Source organism: Citrus clementina, unplaced genomic scaffold, assembly GCF_000493195.1.
Source record: "Citrus clementina cultivar Clemenules unplaced genomic scaffold, Citrus_clementina_v1.0 scaffold_2, whole genome shotgun sequence".
Taxonomy (NCBI): Eukaryota; Viridiplantae; Streptophyta; class Magnoliopsida; order Sapindales; family Rutaceae; genus Citrus; species Citrus x clementina.
This window is the reverse complement of record NW_006262688.1, coordinates 10,080,319-10,093,175: the sequence shown is the minus strand read 5'-3', so window position 1 is coordinate 10,093,175 and position 12,857 is coordinate 10,080,319. Positions and strand designations below refer to the sequence as shown.

The 12,857-nt window shown below is 37.3% G+C and overlaps 1 protein-coding gene across 1 annotated transcript; it reads right to left on the bottom strand.

The window, feature by feature from the left end:
• Nucleotides 1–351: 351 nt before the first annotated feature.
• Nucleotides 352–5,653, bottom strand: LOC18051792 (pentatricopeptide repeat-containing protein At4g35850, mitochondrial). The gene is made up of 12 exons (XM_006446591.2): nt 5,461–5,653; nt 5,062–5,366; nt 4,844–4,909; nt 4,652–4,749; nt 4,158–4,275; nt 3,859–4,068; nt 3,043–3,119; nt 2,370–2,463; nt 1,784–1,849; nt 1,584–1,661; nt 1,345–1,446; nt 352–759 (listed from the first exon to the last, which is right to left on the bottom strand). Exons 1-12 carry the CDS (start codon nt 5,483–5,485, stop codon nt 661–663), a joined length of 1,338 nt encoding a protein of 445 aa, XP_006446654.1. The 5' UTR covers nt 5,486–5,653; the 3' UTR covers nt 352–660.
• Nucleotides 5,654–12,857: the final 7,204 nt, after the last annotated feature.

The following is a 12,857-nucleotide window of genomic DNA, read 5'->3' as shown; positions in this document are numbered from 1 at the left end:
GACTTTTGACTTTCTATTTAAAAAAAAAAAAAATTTTTGTTCATTTGGAAACTATAATAATTTTTTTATTTAGAATATTGACAACAACATTTAATTTTTATATTTACAGACGTAACCATTGAATTGCACAAGGTTGAGTACTCGTGTAAAAATTTATGTATAGAAAATCAAGCTAGGCTAGTCTTACTCTTCATAATAATAATAATAATAATGTTTGGATCAAAACTTAAGTTAAAATAATCCCACCTTTAATTTTCAAAAAATAAAATAAACCAACCCCACATTTTCTTAAATATGTACCAACAGGCTTCAGCAACCGAAGGTAAAGCTAACACACTTTTGCACCAAAAATTGGCGAAACTATTGTCATTTGATTAAAATTTTGACTTCTCTAAAATAACTTTCGGTAAATTCACAAAAAAAAAATTCAGAAAAAATTGTATCTCTATAGGTAATGAGTGATGCTAAAATATCTAATTGGAAGAATTAACGAATTCCGACTAACAACATCAAAACTTTATCGCATTGGGATGTCCTGCTGCGGAATAGAGACATTGCAGGCTACATAGCATAGCACAAAGTATTTATGACATGCTATGGGGAGTATATTTATTCTTCATCGCCAAACCATGCGCCTTGGATCCAGCTCAGGATCAGCAACTACTGTTGTCTTACAGCTCCAGGTCTTCCACGAAGCAAATTGTCGTAAGCTCGAGAAACTACTACCAGCCTCGGATCATCTGCAGGTACCTCCCGATCCTATTATTTCCCACAGGAGAATAAGATAATGAGGAAATATTCACAAACAAGGATCACAGTGATAACCATGTTGGTGATCACAATTTCCATGCACATGTAAGAAAGGCAAAAATTATAATTTATTACATGGTTGGGTCGCAGAACACAATTCAATGATTTACCTTAATCAATCCCTTAGGTCTAAGGAATCCCCCATACTTCATCGATCAAATGGAAATAATCAATAAAAGCTTCATGACAGAAATTTCACAAATAACTATGAAGAGCCCTGAAAGACCGACTGAATTGCTTTTTGCCATTCATAAATCATTAGACAATCAGTCCACACAAGCTAGTGACAAATTGTGCCCAACTTTAAAGTAGTTTCTACTAGCATTTTGGCTCCTTTCATCTAAAAAGGTTAGACGCCCTTTCCCACAAATGTTTATCACTTATTATGTGAATGATATTTGAGAAATTTGCAGTCTACCTTGGTGAGTTTCATCCATTGAAACCTCAAAAACAAGTCCATATTGAACTCTTACAAATATGATAGTCCAAAACTAAAAACTTTGAATAAATTCTAAATAAGGCAAGAAGTCTTACTTTCAAACCAGTATAATATGCTTCCACAGCAGGCAATGATGGGGTAATTTTGCGAGCTTGCATGAGATCCCAAATATAATTGGCAGTGGTATACCCACCACTCTGCATGAAAGATACAGAGATTTTGATCAGAAAAGGCCCAAAATTCACTTTCCAAGAGGACGGGCAAGCAGAAGAAATAATACATTCCCTGAAACAACTATCAATAGGAAAATCTTGTCATTAAAGTATTTACTCACCTTCTCACCAGCTGCTACAAGGAGGAGGTCACTTCCCATTCTAGGGCTCAAGAAAATGTTCCTTGAATTCATGTTTACCTGTGTTAACAAAGAAACAATATGAGAAGTAAAACTTTAAAAAGGACCAAGCAAGATACTGCATAATATAAGGAAAACCCACAAATCAGGAAACAAACAAATAAAGTAATAAATTAACATACCAACGTGTCTTGAGCAAGTTGCATTCCTTTGGGAGTATACCCAAACATAGCTCCCTCTACAAGTGTCTACATCCACACAAGTATAAGTTGTTACATGTACTAAACATAAACTTCTTAAATGCATATTAATTATAACACAAAAAAAAACAGCCTTTTAACAGCCAAAAGTGCCTGAATTACAGCAGCAAAAGAAAGAAAAATTAGGTAAAAATGATTTTCCTTTTTGAAATTTGAAGAATTTCAAAGAAATTAAACAAGCAAATTTGGGTAACAACCAGCAAGTCAACCTTATACGTCAAACAACTAATTACAGATTCATGGTGGCTTCCCAGACACTCTAAAGGGAAAACATTATGTATGAAATCTTGTTAAAAATTCTTTTTTAAGGACCGTACCATCAAATCTAAGAAACAAATATGATTTCCACACAAACCAAAACAGCATAATGCAAATCAACAGAGGGGTCGAATATCTGAATACCTAGTTGCCTAGTGCTACTAATATATATTAATTGTTACATTGTTCTAGCACAAAAAGTACATAAAACATATTTGTAAGCAACTTCTAGAATTTTTATTTTACTCACTGCATATAGTTCCGCCGGAGGAAACTTTTCTGAACATATGTAGTCTTCAAAAACTTTATGTCCGTTATCAATGTCTCCTGAATGTAGATAACACCTGCAAGAAAGTAAAAGGTACAAATTCACATGTTTTACATTTAAACGAACCAAATAAAAACTAACCAGGCTCAAAATCAAATCAATAAAAGCTAATAGTTTTGGGTAATGGCTTTATTCTCTATGTGACAGCTCAAAAACAGAAAGCATGTAAACTGTATCATTGCAAAATGAAAAGATTTTCTGGAAAAAGATAGAAGTCTTGTAAAACACAAAGGAATTGAACTACGGCAGCGACAAGCAAATGAGCATGATAGAAGGAAGGTACATGAAAGTGATCATTATGCTGCAAATAGTTTGTCCACTAATACAAATAAAAGCATACAAATGCCCCAATTGCTTAAACACTACTTGGATGTACACTACAACCTATATACGATGCAACCTCAAGCAAGTTATGTATTAAAGAAATTTTTTAAAAATCAAAAAAGAAATGAACGAAGCCAGAAATCTTTTCATAAATCATATAAATGTGCACGTGCATACACTTAGAAAGATGTACAAAAATATACTGCAAATAGCTATGTGAATAACTCAACTGAGCAATAACTAAAGAAAAAAATTAGAAGCAATTACATACCTTATGTTTTGCATCACAATATAGACATCAGGAGATTTTCTATCTTTCTTAAGCATCTCTAAAAGTGTCTCCATCGCCTATAACATTAAAGTCAGAATGTCTCAATTTTGACACAGATAAACTCAAAAAAAAAAAAAAAAACTAAATGCAGCTTACTAAAGCAGAACCGATAAAGGTGATGATCATAGCTCAATGTGATCTTCTGCTAAATCTAGAGACGGCAAGGTAATAATTCTTTTAGGTGGATAAGCAAGACAAAAGCACTTCTACCATCACCATCAAAAGTTCAAGCAAAGTGTGCATTTATATGTACAGAATATGCAAATCCAACCAAGCTATGAAATGATGCACTACAAATTTTGCGAATATAGAAGCACCCAGATACCAAGGTTGCAGATCCATTTATCTGATAAGAAAAGGGAGCTGTACAAGCTCATTTATGGGATAATGTAAGCTGCTAGTGAACAGGTAAATATAGTTGCAGCCTTGATGAGGTACCTTTTCTGATAATGTAAGTGACAACTTTTAACTCTTTATGGTTTTAAAAAGCAAATAAAATATATAACAATTCAACAAAAATCTAAAGAATGGATGATGGCACCAGTATTCCATAATAATAACAAGACCACGATGGCAATAAAAATTGAAAAGGCTTCATAATGTAGTAATAATATACTATCAACACCATGAAAAACGAATAGTCATAAAAAAAACAAGCACTCCTGCACAAAGCACACAGGCAGAGAAAAAGAAGAGAAGTTAGCAGCAAGAATATCATGTTCTGAGGGAAAATCAAGAAATAGTTTCAGATAATACCTGTACATCCTTAAGCTCAGCACAAGCATGAAAGGCAACATGATAGACAGTTAATAGCCTGTTCAAAAATCCTCCTCGTCTATGAACATATTCAGCAGTGGGTAAATTGTACAATTCTTCTTTTGAAACTCCCATCATTTCATTTTCGGCATTGTTTCCTGATGTTTCAACAGAAGACCAGCCCTTTGACTGTTCTACAAGCTCAATAATCTTTCAACAAAAAGATATTTAAAAAAAAAAAAATTAGCAGCAGCATAATGAATATTTATTTAAAACTAAAAGCACATTCAACAAATTACTTTGGTGGCCGTATCATCGGCTCTAGGGATCTTGTTTGTATGTGCGGTTATGAGCCCAGCATAGCAGAACTTGTCCAGACCAGCACCAGCTGCAGTCATATCACGGACAATAGCATACCTGTAACATTTTGTTGGCACCGGGATGAAATTAGGCAGGTCAATAACAGAACTTATAACATAATACAGCCTGAAAGTAGGACTCAATAAAAAATCCAGCAATTAGCACAAGATGATTGGCAAAAAAAATTGACTCCTGAAACTCGGTCCCATGATCTACATAATAAGATGGATTTGTTCCCCCACGAAAGGCCACGACAACCCTCCCCCGCTTTTCTTTTCCTCCCTCTTCTTTTTTGAAATGGAACATAAAGTTCGTACAGAATATCAAAAAGTCAAACTATAACCACACCCTCAGAAAGTATAATGGTGAAAAGCAGCAGGCACAGTCACTGAAACGAAAAAGAGAAGAGTTGAATTTCGAGGAAGAAACATACACTGGATCTAATTGGCCTGCTGCACCACATGCATTAAGTAGACAGACATAGGTTTGACCATTTGGCTTCACTTCGTATTTCTTCATTTCTTCAAATATCTTCAATCGAAAGAGAATAGTGGAAATATTAAAATTTCTAATGGATAATTATGAAGAAACAAACAGAAAAAGACAAAAATTTATACACAAATACCCGAATCGCCTGATCAGAATTCTTGCATTTCCCACATACTGAGATCAAATAGTTGTACACAGCAACCTATTACACGAAAGACTCATCAAAGCTATCTCGACAAACACGGAATCATACAACAAAATACAGCAAATGATAATTTGACAATAACAGCGAAAATTCAATTCAAATTATAAATTAACCAGAAGTGCTTGTTAGAGAAGCACTTTGACACGTACGTCGGGGAGAAAACCGTTGGCTTTCATTTGATCTCTGAAGAAAAAAGTGTCCTGCAAGCGACTGCCTTTCATGGTCCCAACGATCAGCGAGTGGAACAAGTCGCGCGTGGGCTGCACGCCGTCGAGCATCATGTCATCGTAGACGTCCCTCAAAAGGAAGAACCGTCTCTGAGAAGTGAGAGACGTAACGACGGTGTTGTATTCGGAGGCGTTGTTGGCGTAGTTTCGCCTGGCGTATTCCTCCGCCCCCACCGACGTCACGAAGAAGCGGCGGCCCAGGGCTCCGCCCACGGACTTGTGGTGACCTGTTGGGAAAACGAAAAGTGAGCGACTAATGCATTAAATAAAAAAGAGACTTCAAAAATTAAAATTTGAAAAAAAAATTCAAATGTAATGTACGGTAAATGGATTGGAGGAGTCTCATAATGAAATGAGTGACCGCGAGCGTGAGAAGATTTGAGGGTTTAGTGCAGGTTTTGGGGTTTACTGTTTGGTACTAGAGTAAGGTTCCCCTGTTTCCTCTGTACGTGTAAAACGAGTCATTTTATGTGCGAAAAACGCAAATGCCTTTGTCGTTTGGATGGATATTTGATTTGAGACTGTTGCTTTTGGATACGATCATTATCATTAATTAAATGGAGTTATAAATAAGTGGTAACATTTGTTTTTTTTTTGGAAAATTTATAAAAATAACTCAAAAATTTTAGGGTATTTTAAAATTAGTCAATTAAACATTTTTCTACCCTATGTAGATAATTTCAACATTTTTAGACGACTATACTCTCGTCATTTCAAAACTTAAAAAACTGAACCTTTTCTTCTCTCCCAAATCCAACAGTATTAGTATGGTCTTGACTTTTCCAGCAACAATTGATGATAGTTAGATGGGTGTTTGACGGCAGCTTCGTATCCGGCAATTTTCAGTACTTAAACGATAGTTGGACGGGCGATTGACAGCAGCTTCATCTCCCAAAGCAAGTTTTAAAATTTAAAATTTTATACCTTGATAACTGTATTTTCGATTCACATATGATATACCTTGTAGTCAACATTTTCATGAAATATACATTTAATTACATTCAAATGAGAGTCTAATCTTAATGAAAGGAAAAAAAAAAGCTTGCTTTTGGAGATGAAGTTGTCATCAACCGCTCATCTAAATGTCATCTAAGTGCTGGAAATACAGCCACATGATGTCAGAGATGAAGTTTTTGTCAAATGCATGTCCAACTACCATCGATTGTTGTCGGAAAAGTAAAGACCGTGCTGCTGGATTTGGGAGTGAAGAGAATGTTAATTTTCTTTAGCTTTTGGAATGACAAGGGTATTGCTGTAAAAAAAATGTTGAAATTGGCTACATAGGATAGAAAAATTTAACTGCCTAATTCTAAAAGACTCTAAATTTTTTTAGCTAATTTTTTAAATTTTCCTTTTTTTAAAATTATATAAATTTATGATAGTTTTATTCAATCAACCTCTCTGATACTTTTTTTTTTTTTTTATAGAGAAAGTAATACTTTCATTCCATCAACTATGTGAATAAGTACAAAAATTGGGCTGGAATCTCATCCACCCAATAGACAAAATCATTTAGTTCTAGTGCTAGCTTTGCAAGTGAGTGAGCTACACTATTACAATTTCTTGGAGTATATTGCACTTTTACATGCTTTAACCTTTTGATCTGATCCTGAACCTCTGCTACAACCCAGAATATCTCAGTTCTTGTGCTTTTTTTACAAGACATTAAGCTTGTGACCTCTTGCGAATCAGATTCCATAATCACTAGAATGCAACCTGCATGCTCTGCTATCTCCAACCCGAACTGAGTTGCTTCAGCTTCTGCATAATCCACTTTATCCAAAAAGATTGTGGTCTTCATAGCTACTGCTACAACCTTGCCCTCTGGATTCGTTATGACTACTCACAATCCAGTTCTTTGCTGATCAGTCTTCACTACTGCATCTACGTTAGCTTTGAACCAGCCTGCTGGTGGAAGTTTCCACCTCTTTTGGACAACATCTTCATGATTTGAGCCTTCTTGCATCAGTGGCATTTGGATTCTTCTGTAAGCTTGCACAACTGCTTCTGCTGCCGCAACTGATGACTGGGAATCTTCTCTTTTATTTTTGAAAATGAGGAGATTCCTTGAATGCCATATACTCCAGCATAGTGCAGCCATCAGCTCCATTTCAGCCTTGTTTTTTCTCCTCGTCATAAATTGAAATAAATTGCATACATCCTTGTTTTTACACAGCCCAATCTCTTCTTCAAAACAAGTCAACTGCCATATTTTTTTTGAAGCTTTACACACAAAAAGAGCATGAAAGATGGACTCTCCCATTCTATAACACCTCTGGCACCGAGGGAATTGCACCACCTTCCTCTTCCATAAATTCTCCACAATTAGCAACAAGTTATTAGATGCTCTCCACATGAAAATTTTTACTTTTTCTGGAATTTGAAGGTACCAGATAGTGTTCCAAAAATTCTGCTTCTCCTCTGAGCAGCTAGCCATGTCTGGGGTTTTCATCTTTAACGCCAATTGATAGCCACTCTTCACCGAGTAGTCCCTCTTCTTGTCATAGTGCCATACTACTTGATCTGGATTTGGTTGCCTTGGGAGAGGTACTTTTGTAATCTGCTCTGCATCGACTCTAAAAAAATTCTGTTGAATTATCTCTTTATTCCATTCATGCTTTTCATTAATGAGCTCCGAAACAGCTGTCTCTAAGTGCAATTTGGGGGGTGATATCAGGTTGAAAGTGTCAGGTCTTGGAAGCCATTTACTCTGATACACCTTCACTTGTTCACCATTTCCAATCCTCCACCTCAATCCCTTCTCAGTCACTTCTCTTCCCCAAAGAATGCTCCTCCATATGAAAGATGGTTGAGAACCAGCTTTTGCCTCCATAAAGCTTGAGTGTTTAAAATATCTAGCCTTTATTAATTTCGCAACCAAAGAGTTCGGCTCTTGAATAATCCTCTAACCTTGTTTTGCAACAAGAGTTTGGTTGAAGCTAGACAAATCTCGAAAACCCATTCCCCCTCTACTCTTAGCTTGACACATTTTCTCGAATCTTCGCCAATGAATTGGCATGTGGTCTTTGCTGGTCCCCCACCAAAATCGGGCTATGGTTTTTTGCATTTCTTCACAGAGACCTAAGGGGAGCTTAAACACACTCATAGCATATGCTGGCACTGCTTGGGCCACGGCTTTTATCAAAATTTCCTTTCCACCATACGAGAACAGCTTTGCCTGCCAGCTGGAAATTTTGCTGAGAATTTTAAGCTAGATATCATTGAAGAAGGTGGTCTTGATTCTACCAATCATTGAGGGCAACCCAAGGTATTTCTCATGTCTAGAGACCACTGGCAGCTGGAAAGTGTCCTTTATTACCGAGATCAGCTCATGCTTTGTGTTTTGACTAAAAAACATAGATGACTTTTTGAAATTAAAGATTTGGCTTGAAGCATTAGTATAACAGTCAAACACTCCTTTCAATCTCCAACAATCTTCTTTTGTGGCTCTTACGAAGATCAAGCTGTCATCCGCGAATAAGAGATGGGTGATAGATAGCTCATTGCCGAACTTGATTCCATGAATGTGCTTGTTAATTTCAGCTTGGCTTAGGAGATTAGAAAAAACTTCTGCACAAAGAATGAATAAATATAGAGACAAAGGGCATCTTTGCTTAAGCCCTCTTTGCGGCTTAATCAACCCCTTAGCTACCCCATTTATCAACACCGAGAAGGATGGTGTAGTTATACATCTCATAATCAGCCCTACAAATTTTGAGGAAAATCCCATTTTTTCTAATGTACATTGCAAGAACTTCCATTCCACCCTATTATAGGCTTTGCTTACATCTAGTTTCAAAGCTACAATCTCATGCTTCTTCCTTTTGCTAAGCCTTATTTTGTGAAGGCATTCATAACCTATGATTATGTTGTCAGTTATGAGCCTATTAGGAACAAAGGCGCTTTAAGTTTGGGAGATAACCTGATTCAAAATTAGCTTTAACCTATTTGCCACAGTTTTCGCAATAATTCTGTAAATAACATTACAGAGGCTAATAGGTCTATAATCCCCCACTTTCCTAGGCTTGTCAATCTTCAGAATTAAAGCGATAAACGTATGATTCAAATGGGTGATATTACCTCCATCATTAAGGACATGCAGGCAGACAGCTATGACTCCTTGGCTCACAAACTTCCAGTGCTTTTGAAAGAAGGCTGCTGGAAGACCGTCCGGGCCCGGAGCTTTTGTCGGGTGCATTTGACTTAGAGCTTCTGTGATCTCAGCTTCTGTGTAGGGCTGATCGAGGTGTGCATTCATCTCACTTGAAATTTTACAAGCCATGCCTTTAAATGCTGACTCCAGTTGATGCATCGTTAGATTATTAGAGTTGAACATGTTGTCGAAATAATCACAAAGGATCCTCTCAATTTCATCAACTTCTTCTGTCCATTTGTTCCTTTCGTCAACAATTCCTCTGATCTTGTTTTTCCTCTTTCTTGCAGTAGCCTTGGAGTGGAAATACTTTGTATTTTTGTCTCCTTCCCGTAACCACACAGCCCTTGATCTTTGTCTCCAGTAGATTTCTTCATCAATGAGTAAATCGTCTATTTGTTTCTCTATTGCCTTTAGTTCAACTCTAGTGCAATATTGTTTACTGTTCTCCCTGTAAATCTTCAGCTCTTTTATCAGCTTCTCCAACTTTTCCTCTCTGCCCTGAAATTCCTCCTTGCTTCACAATTTTAACTCGGCCAGAGAATCTTTTGCTGTCTTTTTAAATTGTGAAATCGGATCTTCGCAATTCCAACTCCTATTTGCTTGCCACTCATCAAAAACAATCTCTTGACATTTCTCATAAGGGCTCCACATATCTTCGTAATGGACTCTTGAGAAAGTTCTTTTACTGTACAGCTTCCTTCTGCCTCTTTCTTCCACAATCATCAGAACTGGATTGTGATCGGACGTCCATGTCTCAAGATGTTCTGCAGCTATTTCATGAAACATGCTTCCCCAAGTTTTACAGCACAGAAACTTATCTAACTTTTCTTCAACCAAGTTGGGGCCAAACCTCCTGTTAGACCATGTAAACAGATAGCCGTTGTAGCCTAAATCTTTTAGATCGCATCCATAGACAGCTTCGCGGAATTCATTTATACTAGCCACACATCTATCATTTTTTCCAGTCTTCTCATCCAGCTTTAAAATCTCGTTAAAATCTCCAAAGCAAAGCCATGGTAACGAGAGTAACCCAGCTAATCTTCGCAATAAAGTCCATGTATGGCGTTTTTGATCTGTTTCAGGGTGCCCGTAAATCCCCGTGCACCTCCACAAGCTACCATTTTCAGAGTGAACTACTGCATCTATATGGTGCTGGCTAAAAGATTTTATATCCACCACTACCTCTGATTTCCATAACAAAGTTAACCCACCACTCCTACCTCTACTACTCACAGCAAAACAATTATCAAAATTGAGCTTCTTACCTTTATCCTGCATTTGCCCGGATCTCATTTTAGTTTCGCACATAAACATAATCTCAGGCCTATGCATTTGGAGAATTTTTTAGGTTTCACGGAACACTCGGTCATTCCCCAGTCCTCAAACGTTCCAGCTGATGACTCTCATTGCTATCGGCGGGGCTGGCAACCAGCCTCCGCCGTTACTTCTTCCATCTTTATTGCTGCTGTTATCTCCACATCTCCATACTGAATCATTTCCCTCTCATTTGTTCTTGTTTTTGTTGAGGAGCAAAGAGTAGTATTTTTTTGGCTGCACATTCTCCTCCGTTTTTAAACTGAAGTTCCTTCACAATTGTCTTACTTTGCCCTCTTTAATCTCTTTGACCCGTTGTCTGTATCCATTTTTCTTTCTACTGTCCAAGCCTGGAGCTTCCACTTCCGTTTCTTTGCCTTTGAACATGTTGTATTCGGCTCGTCACCTTCCTCATACTTTGCTTCAAGTTGGGTTTGTGTTGTGTTTTTTTCTAATTGGGCCTCCTTACCATTTGGGTTATGCACAATTTTATTTTCTTCCTTCCCATTTTTTCGTTGTCCAGTTCCTCTTTCCTCTTCCCTCCCATTTATGCACGTTTTTCCCTCATCACCTCCACTTGTTTGAAATACTATGTCAACCCCACCTGGTTGTATCAGCTTTTGGCCGCATTTTTTTGAATTTTTTGGGTTTCTCGCCTCTCCCATTCTTGGCCCACCTGTATTCTCCTCCTCTTTACTTCGGGTTAACCCGTCTTTGTTTTCTAGGTCACTGTTATTATCTCTTGCTTGATGCCGCTGCAAATCTGTGCCGGCATTGCCTCTTGTTTGTATTTACCCCTCGCTGCTCTGTTTATTGGCCTCATTCTTCCACATTTCTCTCCTTCTGTTCATTCTCAACTTTTCTTCCATTGTAATCGCTCTCAGCCATGGCCCATATGCCATTTCTTTTCTAGCTTGGTTTTTATATTGAGCACGTTCTTTGTATTGATGTCCAATATAGCCACAGACAAAACAGAAATCTAGCAGCCTTTTATATAAAACTGGCATGGGGATGACTTTCTTTTTGGCTTATTTTTGTCCCCCTTCTCTTGTTGTTTCTGTGTCACCCATGTTCTCAGCTTCTTCTTCCACCTCTTTCAAGCTCTCAGTTTCTGCAGCATCCTCATCTCTTAATTCTACTACTTTTATTAGAGGTTTAGTCACATCCACCGAAATTCTGATTCTAATAAACTTGCCAAAGCATTCTCCAGCAGCATTAGTCCCCACTTCCTCCACCTTTCCGATTTCTTCACTAATCTCCTTGATAATTTCTTCATTCATGCACATAATAGGGACATTATATAGTTGGACCCAGAAGGATGCATGGGTAAAAGATTGTTTGGTTACTTTACCAATACCACTTGGTTCAACAAGAGCTATGAGAGCTCTATCAAAATGCCACGGCCCCCCAGCTAAGATGTTCCTCTTATCAGCCTCTGTTCCAAATCTGAAAATGAAGATATTGTCTCCCATTTCTTCGATTTGAACTTCTCTTACGGTTCTCCACACTTGTTGCAGAGCAGTTTTCAGTCCCACAATTTTTACTTCTCTGTTCACCATAACTTTTCCAACTAAGCATCCATCTACAATTTTCTTCCCTGCCACCTTCATTTTATTTTTCAGGGACACATTTCCTCTCCTTTCTCTACTCAAAGATATTTCCTGACATTTTCGAATCAGTTTTTCAGTATCCATCTTAACAGACTGCTAGATTACGAATAGAACCGAAGCTGAATCCAAGCCAATGAACAGCTTGGAGGAAAAGAAAAAACAGATGGACGAAAATGAAAAACACCCAACCTTTGTGGGCGATGAAATTAGCCTCCAAAGGCTCACTTTTCAACTCTCATTCTTTTTCTCAAAGAGAAAAAGAAAAGGACTTTTAGCTGTTCACTTTCTTAAAAGGTCATAAAATGATCTTCGCTTTCAACAGTTGTACTCATTACCAATGACAAAACTAACCTCTCTGATCCTAACATACTAATAACCATTACTCTCAGTCCTTACTGTTTTAAATAAAATTGGGTCCGAAGCTTTACGTTTTCATTATTAAGGATATTGTTTTTTCTATTCGTACGAAATAGAGTCCATAGCCCATTGTGAAAATGAGCATGATACCAAAGAGTATTTCAGCCATTCCGAATTCCGATGGAGATTACCGGCTTAATTAGGCACCTGGTTTGATTGTAAACAAATAAATTATTGGTTTATAATTCGAGGGTTTGGTTGTGATTTATCACCACATGTCT